Source organism: Alligator sinensis, unplaced genomic scaffold (genome assembly GCF_000455745.1).
Source record: "Alligator sinensis unplaced genomic scaffold, ASM45574v1 scaffold38_1, whole genome shotgun sequence".
Taxonomy (NCBI): Eukaryota; Metazoa; Chordata; order Crocodylia; family Alligatoridae; genus Alligator; species Alligator sinensis.
Window position 1 is genome coordinate 697,843 of NW_005842179.1, and position 14,542 is coordinate 712,384.

The 14,542-nt window shown below is 41.0% G+C and overlaps 1 protein-coding gene across 4 annotated transcripts in view; it reads right to left on the reverse strand.

Moving 5' to 3' along the window:
* Nucleotides 1-14,542, reverse strand: part of KPNA5 (karyopherin subunit alpha 5) — a 31,088-nt gene extending 16,546 nt beyond the window's left edge. For 2 of the 4 annotated variants that reach the window (XR_003094646.1, XM_006026149.3), the window contains exons 1-9: nt 14,524-14,536; nt 12,684-12,817; nt 11,859-11,960; nt 11,673-11,772; nt 7,834-7,928; nt 5,438-5,569; nt 4,387-4,475; nt 1,587-1,686; nt 342-505 (exon numbers count right to left, since the gene is read on the reverse strand). Coding sequence is in view for 3 of the 4 variants with exons in the window: in XM_006026149.3 (XP_006026211.2) it covers nt 342-505; nt 1,587-1,686; nt 4,387-4,475; nt 5,438-5,569; nt 7,834-7,928; nt 11,673-11,772; nt 11,859-11,960; nt 12,684-12,817; nt 14,524-14,527 (920 nt within the window). In the remaining variant the exon portion in view is untranslated. Of the gene's footprint in view, nt 1-341; nt 506-1,586; nt 1,687-4,386; nt 4,476-5,437; nt 5,570-7,833; nt 7,929-11,672; nt 11,773-11,858; nt 11,961-12,683; nt 12,819-14,523 lie in introns of those variants that run through there. The other 2 variants (XM_025207038.1, XM_006026148.3) reach the window with 2 other exon arrangements.

A 14,542-nucleotide genomic window follows, 5' to 3' on the forward strand; every position in this document is an offset into this window, starting at 1 on the left:
CCAGACTTACCAGCTGTAGGCAGCTGTATCTGAAATTGGATTGGTATCAGCTGATATGCCTCCTTAAATATTGGCTATTGGTATCGGCCCCAAAAATCTGTATCGGGGTACCTCTAACTTTTAAGAGGTGCTAAAGGCTTTAAGATTAAAGATGCAGTTATTCAGCCTAAGCCAAAAATACAGGGCAGACAAGAATGGAAGAGGAAAGTCCAGGAAAAAAAATGGATCGCTCCTGAGACCATTTTAAAAATAAATTAAAAATTATGATATTATATACCAAGAGTTTGAGTCCAGTATAACTGCAACACCCTAAAAATCAATGATTTCACAAAGGCACTTACATCAGAAGTTCGACCAATCTTCGACATACTCCAGAATCAATAACTGCTTGGATTTTATCATTAGGTCCATCTGAAAGGTAAGAGAGGGCCCAACAAGCATCTGCTAATACATCTGGGTCACTGCTAAATAACAGTCTTGATAAAACATTTAAGCAAGGAGCAACCTAGGTTGAAAAAAATTATACACAATTAGATGTTTCCTGTATTTTTCCATTTTAAATTTTAGAGAATATTTGCAAACATTTTTCAAAGAAATGAAACCACGTGCTGTACCTGAGCCCAAATATAAATGTCATCATTGTTAATCCTGTTAGTGCTCATCAGTACCTCTGACATGAATGGAATTTTCATGGAAAGAGTAAGGACTAGTTGCACAGTTAAAAACTAGGACAATGTCAACAGTCTTTAGAGGGCTACTGTTGAAGGCTGCGGCTTATGAATTCAAGTAGCAAGATGGGTATCTACATTTGGAAACCCAACCCCTAACTCTAAAGACGGTATAGGAGAATGATTTCATGCCTTTATCCATAAAACAAATTTTATAGATTAGAAAATTAAGAGATAGTGGTCATTTATCAAATATTACAGAAGCCAATGACAGAGTTGTGAATACTACCAGAAACCAATCCTATTTTCTTTTAGTGAAACAAACTATTTAAAATCTCTTAAGAGTACAAATAAATTCTCAATTTATAAACAGAAGCTTACATTACAGAATTGTTTTTAAAGATAGCATCTTCAAATGGAGAAACAACAGAGTATAAGAACTCTGTGTACTTGCAAAATATGGACTAAGTCTCTGAAACTGTCATTTAAACGTTTCAATTACTTTGTGTATTTTGTTCTTTACATAATGCCTTACGAAAGGTTATTTACTGAAACAAATTAATGTGCTGAAATAAAAAAAAATTATAGAGAAGGCAGGGCAGGCTGGCACCTTATAAGATGCATGAACTTTCAGAGGGAACCACCTACTTCATCAGATGCTATAATTTAAACCCAGAAATAAAAACTTTTATATAGGGATGCTGCTAAGAAAATTAATGAGTGGGTTAATTAGATCAGCAGGCCAGATCTAGCTGGCAGATTGTAAATTGGAAACCCCTGTTCTAATCTGTAGACAGACTACCAGACTACATTAAATCTTCAAAGCACTCTTAACCCAATTGGCCTCCAAAACTGAAGACAGCTTGTGAGAGAGCATAAAGTCCTTCCACTTTCCTACGGGAAATATTCTGGTCATACCTTGCTAAAGTCTGGAGGCGGATTCTTGCCTCTACAAAGGTTTGAGAGTGCCCAGACTGCATTTCGAGTTGTTGTAAGTCGATTTGAATTTGTTAGTAATCTGCCAAAAATAACAAAAAGAAATAATGCATTACATTCACAGCCAACAGGTGTGTAATTCATTACCTAGAATTGCTAATACTACCTGAAGTCAGGAAATAACTCATCTCCATGCACCAATTCCATCATTAATCACTGTAAAAAACACTGAGTTTCATCTGCTGCTAACACGCCCTCGAATACTCTTATAGTATGGACCACAGATTAATAGATAAGCTTGTAAAACATGTAGTCTCACAAATAAAATGTATGGGCAACTCTATCTTTACAATCAAGTATCACATTGGAAAGCAAACAAAAGGCTTATATAGAAAAGATTAGAAAATAGTTTGGGTTCTTTTTAGTACAGAAAAAGGAGTCAGAAGTATTGTGAGAAACCTCCCAATTAATTTATGCTATTTTCATTTAAGAGACACTCAATCCAATATTCTTCTTGCTCTCTCTTTTTTTCATACATACAGTTATCTAATGGCCTGCAATTTCAGGACTAAAAAAATTGGAAAGTAATATTTTTTTCACCATTTAAAAAATGTTCTTTAATTTTTTTGGCATTTTACTCAATTTAAACCATAAAAACACTCAATTTCATTTTGATTTGTGCACTTAAATGTAATGTTATATTTAGACTGCTAACACCAGAAAAGTTGTTTTTTTTCTCTCCAAATTTTGTTCTGTTTATATAGCACTGGGTTCATTAATTTTAACACTTTTTCAGATGGTCAAGACCAGTATAAAAGGTATTTCACTTTAAGGAGAGAACTTGCTATTACAAATGATCTTTACAAAAGCGTGGAAGCCTATACAAAACAGCTGTTAAAATGATGCAAAGGACCTATCTACGTCTAAAAGTTAGTTCAGATTAAAGTAGGGTGCAAAATTAAAGCAAAGCAGTCATTCAGGAATAGCTCTATGTACAGACACTTTTCCAAAATAAGAGTGCCTACACATGGAGTTATTTACGAACATTTTACTCACTGTACGTATAAACAACTCTAAAGACAGGCAAGATTCTCCTTTGCACTAATACTACTCTCCACCATTCTGCAAACTTAAAGATGGGACAGTAAATTTGGGGCGTGTGTAGATGAAACAGGGGCACTAAACTGAAGTGGTGGGTTTTAAAAAACACTGCTTCAATTTAGGGCTGATTAAATCCCTGTGTCATGCACACACCTCGCTGACTTACCTGCCTCTCTGGTGGGGAGGGGAGGGTGAGCTGTCAGTGGGCAGAGCAGTCCCTGGGCTGCAGTGGGGTCTGGTGCTTCCTTCCAGAGCAGCTGTGCTTCCCCCCACCCCTCCAGGTGGCACCCACCTGCAGGCACCTGGCTCAGGCAATCCCAGGGGGCACCGCAGCCATGGAGGAAAGCACCAGGTCCCCGTGCAGCTCAGGCAGGCTTCAGGGAGGAATAAAAAAAGATCAGGCTCGCTGCTTTTCTTGGGTGGAGCTGCTTTCCCAGGCTGCTGTCATGCTGCCTGTAGGGCTTCCTGAAGAGCTGTGGAGCTACAAGGAGCCCAGTGCTTCACTCCACGGTGTAGGGGCAGCAAACTAAACCTCCTTGAAGGAGTTTTAGTTTGCAGCGTCCCAAGTCATTTAAGGCACATTACGCTGCCGAATTTCCTACAGTGGCTGGAATTAATGCACAAAACCCCGCCGAGGCGTGCAATCACCGACACCATTAAAGCAGTGCAAAAGCATTTAGCCTGCTTTAAAAGTGTTGTGCCCACATGCCTCTCGTTTCGTCTACACAACCTTGGAAGGATAATCTTCATGGGCTGGATCCAGGCATGCAGGGGTCACAAACCACATGCTTGGCACATTAAACCATGTCCAGCGGGGGCAAGATTCGCTACTGGAAAATCCCAATAGCAAAAAAAAGTGGCACAGCAGAAAGAGGCATGGCACATACAAGAGGAGTGGGTGCTAGCAGACGCAGAGGCTGGGTCATCCCAACAGATGCTCTGGTTGCTAGCCAGAGAATCTCTACTGCTTTAGTTGTCCTCCGGCTCCCCGACCACGACCAGAGCAGGGGGACAGCAGTTTCCCCAAAGCAGGGCAATTTGCCCACACCCAACTGAATGTGCAGGGGTGTGCACCGTGACATAGCAGTACTACTATTTTTGCCGCAGCAAGTGCACAGCCTTGCATGTGAGGATGTGCTCACATAGTGTAATCCTTGACTGGAACAGAACTGGTGTAGCTTAACTGCTGACACCCCACTCCTGACGGTCAAGTCTGAGGCCTGGGGCCATGTGAAGCTGTTCAAAGTTACAGAAGAAAAAACATGTGTTCAGGCAAAAATCAGAGGACTGCAAAGCTGTTTTATCTCTTCTCTCTATACCTTCTCCACAAACTAAGTTGGCAAATTCACTTGGCTGCACCTATGGGCCTATGCCATTGTTTCTATTAGATCTATAAAACTAACTCGTTTCAGTGATGGACCTACCAATTAAAAACAACACAAAATAATCCCAAACCTACAGAATCTGTCCCAAGAGCTAGTAAACAAACAACCGATATTTTCTCAATTCAAAACTGTTTCCTACAAAAAAGAGAAGCTTATGTATAGTATTTAAAATATATATACTAATACACATTTATTAATACAATGACAATCTGCTGCTTAGAATTCTTATTCTTAGTAACTATATTTTATGTTATTATAGTTATATTTTAGTTATGACATTAACTTACAATACTTACTCCAAGAGCGGTGGCAGTATTCCACAGTTTAAAACAAAATCTCTGCATTCTGCATTATCACCAGCAATATTACCAAGAGCCCATACTGCCTTTGAAAACAAAATACTAAAATAAACCAACATGCACATATTAAATAAAAGTACTTTAGAGTGTAGTATATTGTTATGTATTCCTCCCACAGCAAATTCCTATGATTTAATCAAAACAGCTCATGATATCATTATAAATTAAACACTTTAAAAGAGAAATTCTTGATGTGCACATTTCGTTGTTTATTTTGCAAGTTTCACAAATCAGATTATAAATAATAGTTTCAACTTCACAGACGTCATTCCTGTACAAAGACATCAGTTAGTACTTTCATATTTAAATATTTTTTTCAATAATTAATGGTATTTTATAGTGAATTTTTTCTCTAGCAGATACCTGTCTTCTTATCAACAATGAAATGTCATCCAAAAGCAATGCTAAAGTCCTCTTTGAGATAAAATTGTCCAAAATTCAAAACCACAAACAGAACTAGCTAAAAGAGAGCAATTTTTATTTTATTACTCTCTCATTAATAAAATAAACATAAAAGTGAATGCAAAAGTATGCTGAACAATAAGCTCGACAAACAAGCGAGTTACATTCCTTTCTCTAAAGTGCACCCTAAATCAAGCAAGATGTTTGTGGCAAAAAACAAATGAAGGGAAAGTCTAAAACAAAGACAAAAGAAACAACACAACTGTATATCAAACAAAGAAAAGGTAATGGCATTGTGGTGGATAGTATTGCTTTAGATCCTGTTTAGCTCTTGTTAATGACACTACAGAAATGAGTTTTTAGAAAAAATGTGAGTAAGATAAAGGAAACCACTCTGAAAAGTCAGGTAAAGCATAACAGGCAGGAAGGAATGAAAAGACTATTAAAAGGTGCAGCCTTATTTTACAGGAGTCATAACAATAAATTAACATAGGGCTTAAATCTTCTTGACCCATATACAGGGGACATAAGAAAGACCTTTACAAATGTATTTTTAATAGATGCACCCCTCCCCTCAAATATTTACCTGCTCCTGGACATCTTCATGCTCTGAGCTAAGCAACTTAATAAAAATTGGAACAGCTCCAGTCTCAATTACTACTTTGGTGTGTAGAAACGTTCCAGATGCTATATTTGTCAATGCCCAAGCTGCTTCAAACTGACAAATGGGAAAAAAACCCCAGAGGGGTCAAATTATCTAATAATAAAGCACAAGTATATTAAAACTGTACAGATGTTATGGTTTTCTGAGTTTTATATATTTATTTTCCAATAGATTTTTTTCTCTTTTATACGAAAATTTGCCAGCCACTCCCTTTATTTTACTTTCCAAAGGAAGAAAAAGCATTAAAAAAATTACCAGTTACTTTACTAATCTAAATCTACAGATATTATCCAATAATCTCTTGCCTATTTTCTTGATAAAGGAAAGCTGCTGGATACTAGTCCCCCTCACCCCTCTTTCTGTACAATCAGAAAATAAGCCTTGTGCAAGGCAGGTGCACTCAATTTAAATACAGGTATGATTTAAAAAAATGCAAATGCTTTTGTGGGCACTCAGTTTCAGGGCAGGGAGAGATGTACAACTGCAGCATTTTGAAGTGCAGTGACAATCCAGTTACACTAATTTCCAATGCTCTACTACACTACATACACTTACGTCCTAATTCTAATGAACTAAGCCAAAAATGCAAAAAAGAAAAAAAATCTGAACACCATTTTATAAAGGATAAATTTTTCTGGTTTAGGTTCACTTATTGTGAGTTAAAAGCAGAGAGGTGAAAGAGTCATACTGAATACAGTCATACCAAAGTCTATTCACTTTTAAAACCAATATAACTGTTTTGTCTGTCCACGCACTGAAATTTAAGCAAACTCTCACAAAACTTACGTGTAGACAAGGCAATTATCAGCCTTGCTCATGAAGCTAACTGACTTGGACAGACAGTAATTCCTACTGCCAACTTTTTGAAAATTTTATGTAGAAGGACCAGAGGACTTTTAATTTCTTCCCTTTTTGATTTTGCAACATCTGAAAATGAGGTTAACATCAATGAAAACAATATACAGAAAGTATCCTTCATTTTTCTTGTAGTCCCCTTCATAAAGTTTTGCACAGACAAATGCTGCATCAACCTGAATTACATCTATGGGTAAAATTACACATTACACTTAGACCCTATTAAAGGTATTTAAAATGCAAGCCTCTGCATGGTAAAGCATGTTAACAAGTGCTAAATGCCCTCTAAACATCTTAAAGTTATGTCACTTCAGGCAAGGATTATTTTTGGGTCCTGTTACCCAACCTGCATCACCTTAATGGGGGATGTGAAAGGTTATAGGATAAGTGTATTTATACCAATTAACATGGGGGGGCGGGGCTGGGAAGCAGCAGCATCTCAGGAACAGGAACGCAGCAGGGCAGGCAGGCAGCAGGAGGGAGGAACAAGAGAGAGAAGAGGAAGAAGGGCGAAGGGGCACTAGTATCCATAGATAGTCTGCTCCCTCCCACCCTCCCAGCACATCAGCAGCTACAGTAAGCCCCTCTCCTGCTGCTGCTGGCTTGCTGCTGCTCCCTCTCCTCCCCTATCAAAGGCCCCTCCCACGGAGCAACAGCAGCTGTGTCTGATTGGTCTATGTGCAGTCCCTGGCTCCCCTGCAGCCGACATAATTAGAGATTAAACAGATAACTTTTTTAACAATATTTATATCCCCAACATTAACATCAGGCTGCTCCACTGAGCGAAAACAGCCAATTTGCAGTCCTCCAGTATCCTGGGAGGTACCACTCCCAGGTGGCCTGGTTATCTTCCCAGACTCTTACATTCTGGACTAACAGCCAGGACAGCCAAGGAGCAGCAGGTGAGTGGGGAAAAGGAAAGGGTGAGAGAGAAGGGGGAGGTGGGAAGTGGGGGAAGAGAGCAGGTGCTGGGGCAGGGCAGGGATGGGACAGTGGCAGGTGAGCGCGCATCCATGAGGCCCAGCTGGGGCACAAGGACCAGAACTAGGTGTGAGGCAGCAGTGTGGCCCTCTCAATGGCCCACTGGCTTGATCTGGGCACAGGCTCCAGGGAGCCTGAAAGTAGGCAGGGATGGGGAATCCATACCCCACTGTCACTTTGGGCAGAGCATAGTTACTTCCTTCTGCTGTCACTATGGGCCTGAGTGCAGATTTAACTTTAAATTCCACTTAAGTTTAGAATGTTTTAATTGTAACATGCAACTACCCCCACCCCATGCCTACACCTTGATACTGAACAGTGACCATCATTCATATCTAAGTACAGCAATTAATAAATGCTGAGCCAGCAATATAAAGCCCTAATGACATATTACTCTATTAAATTCTAAAACTAAAGTGCTCCTCAATTTCTTCTGATTTTTTTAAATCTAAAATGTATGCCTGTATCAAGCATAAGCTCACCTGAAGAGTGCAATTCTCATTTCGCTCTAGAAATTTCACAAATCTCTGCACAACTCCTGGTTTTTGGATTACTTCATCTATAGGTGGATTGGGTTCTAGAAAAAAAGATACATGTATGAATGGAAAAGGAAGCAGATTAAATTATTTTACAGATATGAATTCAGTTATTAAGCATGGTTCTCAATAAATTCCTCTGATATTTTTAATCTTTACCTTAAATACAATTTGCTCCTTATCGCCTAGGCTAGCAGTTCCCAAACTGACAGATTGTGCACCACCAATTTAAAATGATACAGCCTTAAGTACCACCAGGAAATTTGTCTTGTGAAGTAATTATAATAAGTCTGTTAACGCGTTCCACTTACAAGTTGTCTGCGTACCACTGGTGGTACGTGTACCACAGATTGGGAACTGCTGACCATCAACTCCAGTCCCCTGCATTCACAGACAATCATTAACCCTAAAGCATGTCCATATTCCCCACTTTAAATCCTTACATTCAGCTACAAGGCACAATAGCGGGAAACACCAAGGATATCCTGTAATAGGAGTGTCAAAGATCTGACAACAGAGTGTAATCATCTGGACTGCACTGTTGCCTGGGGATCTCAGGCTGGACCAGTGCATTGCATGTGGAATACACCACCAGCCCAGGGTGTGTGCTGCCAGCTCCACACGTCTTTGAGCTGGGCCACACGTTGCCAGCAGCACCTGCACTAAACTGGCCCCATGCACAGGACCAAGCACCCTGGGCCAGTCTGCGGGTACTACCCAGCCCAAGGACTGGCCCCAGTACCACTCATCTGGCCCATGGTGCAGATCCCTGTCCTATAACATACTGTAAGACAAAGATGAGGGAACTGCCAATGCCCTGCTACTTCAACAATAGGGAAGCAGTTCATTAACTGCTAAGATCATAGCGTAAGATCATAGATAAAGGAACATAATACAGAGGAAGGCAAAAAGCGCCACAAGCCCATGCCATTCTGCTTAAAAGGAGAAAAAGAAAATCCTTCCTGACCTCAAGTTTGGTGCACAGTATGACCCTTACTAGAAAAACATAATGCCCTATAGCCAGGGACTTTGGGTTTTCTATCCTATGTACTCAGTATCACAGCCCTTCGTCCCTCTAGGAATCAAAACCTTCATACAATATACAACTTCTTGTGTCATATTTGTAAAACTTTACTTAACCGTTAGGATGTTTCCCCACCTTGTTCTTTAGCTAGTAAGGCACAAAGTACCTGCTTCAAGCTCCTGAATCCAGTAATTTTAAGAGGTAGCTTAAGCTGTAGAATATTTTGTATCAATTCAAAATTTATTTTAAAACAGGGTTTTTGTTTTTTTATAAGAATCTCATTACAATTTTTAAAAAATATCCAGGTTTTTTGGAACAAAACATTTTTTTTTTAGTCAGTCCTGAAGATCACTACAACACACAGCTGGTGTTGTAGTCAAACTATAAAGGCCACAATGCCAAAGTAATCAATAAGTAACTAATTTCTTTAAAGCACTCATTACTTTTTTGGCTACCACACAGCAAGGAACAAATATCAATTTCTTCTAAATAATGAATACCCAACCTATTAAATACCATTATTGATACAAAAATGAAAAAGCTAGTAGACAACTGGTTTGAAGCTGTTCTTAGAATCCCAACCACAAACTACAGAAAAAATTACCATCCAAGAGAATGAACATTCCGTTAAAACAATCAGCAGCCTTCTTGTTTGGTCTTTAGCCATGTAGAAGTCAAAACATGGAAGAGCCATGAGAACCATGGGACTCTTCAGCCTGGAAAACCACAGGCTCAGGGGTGACTTGGTGGCAGCCTATAAGTACATCAGGGTTGTGCATCAGGATTTGGGGGAATGCCTGTTAACCAGAGTGCCCCAAGGGATAACAAGGTCCAATGGTCACAAACTTCTCCAAGACAGTTTTAAGCTAGACATAAGGAAAAACTTCTTTACTGTCCGAGTCCCCAAGGCCTGAAATAGACTCCCTCCAAAGATGGGGCAAGCACCTACTCCGGACTCCTTTAAGAAGCATTTGGACACTTATCTTCCTGATATCCTTTGACCCTAGCTGACTTCCTGCCCTTGGGGAAGGGGGCTGGACTCGATGATCTTCTGAAGTCCGATTCCAGCCCTAATTATGAAATCTATGAAATCCAGAATTATTGGATGAAATGCACAAGACTTGACTTTAACTGTACTCCTGGCTACTGTGCTGTCTGAAAACTCAGATGGTAGTGCCAATACCATACCACCACCTCCTTCTGGAACGTTTCCAAATGCTATCGCTGTCTAAAACGTTATCTAAAAGTTGTGCCTATGGGGCACTTGTCTGAATTTTAGTTTATTACTGATATAGACAATACTTTAAATTACTCTTTAAAAGATATTAAGAGAACTTTCTCTACATAGCTTCACTGCTCCATCTGAAATCAGGAAGTTGTATAAGGGGTTTTCACATAAACAGCAGACAAGGAATAATTCATTGGTACAGACTGGGGATGTCTGCCTTGCTTTGTAGTGGGCGGGGAAGTGGGCCATGGCCCACATCGTTGGATCTCTCAAGCATAGTTTAACAACATTTGCAGCATCAGAATGTCAATTGCTGTGGTCACCCTGCTTTATCAGTGGCAAGTTAGGGTGTTATGTCTTGTGGCTGTGTCAGAGTTGACTCTGTAGCTGTATGGGATGGTTTGGATAGAGATGATTCTGGCTTAGGCAGGGACTAGATAACTTCTGGATGTTCCTTCCAGACCTACTTCTCTATAATTCTATGAGATGCATCCGTCACAATCCTCAACAAAAGCTGCAAGTGCATTTTAATATTAGCAGCCGAATCAAATTTTTCACAAAAGTAAACACTAGCTTGCTTGAGAGTTAAGTATAGGTAACCCTTGCATAATGCAGCTTCACTTGCTATAGTTTTGCTATAGTGCTCATTTAAAATACCTACCTGGTTTCACTTAGTGCTCAGCACGTTTCGCTATAATGCTGAGTGCAGGGGTGGGGAGAAGTGGTGGCAGTGGCATTGAGTGAAGTGGTGAGTGCCGGCAGGGGCGCAGGGCAGGACAGCAGAAGCACAGGGTCCACTCTGGCATGTGATATTGGAGCGGGCAGGGAGGAGCAGCGGTGGTGTAAAGGGGAGGGCAGGGGGCATGAGCGCGGAGCCTGGGTCAGTCCCCAAGGCCATGGCTGGCCAGGCCCAGGACAGGATGGCAGGAGCTCGGGGTTCACTCTGGCACGTGGTGCTGGAGCGGACGATGGGTGGAGAGGAGCAGCAGCGGCAGCGAGAAAGGGCAGGCGGTGGGTTGTGCTGGCAGGGGTTACAGGAGCACAGGACCCACACTGGCTCCCAGGGCCAAGGCTTGGGGGCCGGCAGAAGCACAGGACCCAGGCTGGCAAGGTGGTGCTGGAGCTGCTGGTGGGCAGGCGGCAAGAAGCGGCAGAACCAATTATATTTATTTACATTAATTTCTCTAGGAAAATGGGTTTCGCTTAGTGTGTTTCCGCTTAACACCCAGTTTGTTCAGCACCAATTAAGAGTGCTAAGCGGGGGTTGCCTGTACTGCAATGATTGCTAAGTGTGCAGCTATTTGTTCTGATACTCTAATCAAAATGTCCTTGATTTTGTTCCTTTGTCTAAAAGACTTAACTTTAGAGTAAAAAAGGTTTGCATGTTAACCGTTATGTTCAAATGAATTTGGCATTCATGTGATATGAGAGTTAGAAGCTTTAGTTAGTTCTGTTTTTGAAGAGTGTAATAAATTCAAGATATAGTGTTTATGAACAAATTTGAAGAAAGAAAGCAACACAACACTGATTTACCTTTTGAAAGCAGTTTTCTAAATTTTTGGGTTGCTGTAAGCTGCTGATCAGGATCATCTGAGAAAATCATCTGTACCATATCTGCTGTAATAACTTCTTCCTTTAAAAAAAAATTTCAAAAAATGACATCTTTGCAGTTTTCAGTACTTCGAAAGCACACTTCAAATGCAATTCTGAAACACTCACCTCTGGAATAGGTACAGTAGAACTGACATCAGGATCTTGGATAGGGCTTTCTACCATAGATTCTTCATTTCCCGGGAGAGAAACATTTCTGCGTTTAAATAACTAAATGAAGAAGAACTAGATAAAGTTTCACATTATTACGTTTTCCAAATGCCCTCCCCTCCCACCCAAATTTAAGGTAAGCATTCAAAGTATGCAGTGCCACAAGCAGCTACAGATGTTTTGGTAAGTTTGAAAAAAAAGTAAGTTTCAACAAGTAATCAACAATTCACCTTTCCTATCACTGAAGCAAATGGGGATCTTACAAAAAAAAAAAATTATGAATTTTGAAGGAGATGCACAAAACATCCCCATAATGTACATAATGGAACAAACAGCAATGGCTTCACTCATGCTACACTTTAGCTTGTATGATTCTTTTTTAAATCAGAACACTTGACACATTTTTAAATGCAAGAAAAAACCCTAAATCCTCTTCTTTAAAGTCTTGCTATTTTAGTCAATATTATTTAAAACATATTTTAAAACGGAATGTAAATCACTCTCTCAGTGAATTAGTGGACTAAGACTCAACCCTGTGTTCAGCATTTCCTATTCAATACGTTAGGCCTCTCTGCTCTCCTGTCTTCTCTGGATCATATTGAGGGGTGGTTTAATGTCTCCATGAATTGCATATGGAGCATGGCCGCCCCCATTTCCCCTTAATCCAGGGCCAGACAACAAAAAGCATCTCAACACCCTTTGTGGATGCCGATCTACATTCACAAATATTCAGTTATTTAGTTAACAGACCATGTTTACTATGTTTCAGAGTAAGAGACCTACTTGCTCTTCCCTTTTTTGTTTCCGAAGCTGGATTCCTTCTTCTTCTCTTCGTCTACGCATTTCTTGAGGATTGAGTGCATTGTTCTTGTAACTTTTCATCCGATAATTATCTTTTCCTGGGCTTGCCATGGTGTCTATAACAAAGAACAATGCTTTTACGTAAAAGTCTGTATGTTATGAGATACAAGCAGCTGCACAATCTCTAGGGCAAGAAACTGTCATCCTCTGACAGTGGATGGCACCCACTCCATTCTGAAAGACAGGTTGCCTAAACAGATACATTTCCTAAACCCTGGGTTAGGAAACAATGTACTCAATGTAAAACAAACAATTAAGGAGCACTCAACCAGCTCCATGTGACAGCACCTTCCTTGTGGACAAAGTAGGCTGGAAAAAGCAAGTTACCTTGTCATGGGTAACGTCTACGCGCAGTTTTCACAGTGAAACCTGCCAAACTGATTATCACCTACCACACCCCCAAGTGTGGTAGCTTGCCTCTCTTCTCTGACAGGATGTCATGTTGATGGCACCTTGGAAACAAGGGCAAGACCAAGGTGAACTGGGAATGATAGCATTTGGTGCCCTCCCTTCAGCTCTCACCATGCCCAGCTCCTTTTATGGTGCTGGTACCTTCAGCCTGAAGCAGTGTTGCCAGGTGTTCGATAATTATTGTATTTATACAATAATTTCACCTGTTGTGCGATGTACGATCAACAACAGTAAAAGTGTTTAAAATCTACAATATTTTTTGAGGTAGCTCATTGATGCAGAATATGCAAAACCCAAGTCACTCTCAGGGAATCTTAACCAACTTCTGGGTTTGCAGTCAGCACTTTCTTATGATGGCTTGCCTCGAAATAAAGAAATGCTTCAACTTTGATGACCCAGTTCTCACTCACTCATTGCTGACTTAGAGTAAGCAATACGAAGTAAATAAGAAGATTTGTGTACTTATTTACATGTTTTAAAGTATTTTTTCAGTGTGCAATAGTTTTTCAGCAAATACAATAATTTTGAGCTTCCAAGCTGATAGTTTCACATTAAGACCTGACAACGCTGGCCTGAAGGGTCTGTAACCAGAGCAGACCAGGAAAGCTTATGGTCTCTGGGCTGCTGCTGCCAGATGGGGTAAGATTCAGCCAAATCTTTGCAAACCTTGCTACAACTGCAGCCACCCTGCACCTTCCCAGGCGGCTGGACCCTCCTTTTGGGTTGCGAACACATAGCTTGCCTCCCAAAGGCAAGGAACTGAGAGCCGGGGACAGCCCCTTCCCTACAGCTGACTCCCTCCACAGCCAACCCAGGCCAGTGTTGCCAGATGCACGATAATCATCATGTTCATAGGATAATTTCAAATCTGGTATAACCAATGATAGTAAAAACGTGCAAAGCGTACAATCATTTGTGAGGCAGCTCATTAACCCAAGTCACTCTCAGAGAGTCAATTAATTGACTGTTGGGCTTGCTGTCAGCACTTTCTTAGGACTGCTGGCCTCCAAATAAAGGCATGCTTCCACTTGGATGACCCAGTCCTCTCTCACTCGCTGACAACTTACAGAGAGCAATAGAAAGTAAAGAAAAAGACCACTTATTCGGATGCTTATTTGTATATTTCTCAGCGTACGCTCGTTTTTCAGAAAAAAGGACTACTTGAACTTCCCAAACGATTATTTCATATTGAAGACCTGGCAAGGCTGCCCTTCAGGGCCGGCTCCCCCTCCCCCCGGACAGCCCAGGCCGCCCTGCAGAGGCGCGGGCAGGCGGCGGTCGGCCCTAGCCCGCAAGGCCGCGCTCCGTGCCCCGCGCCGAGCCCCACCCGCGCCCGCCCCGCCGCTCTCACCCATGGAGGCGGTGCCCGA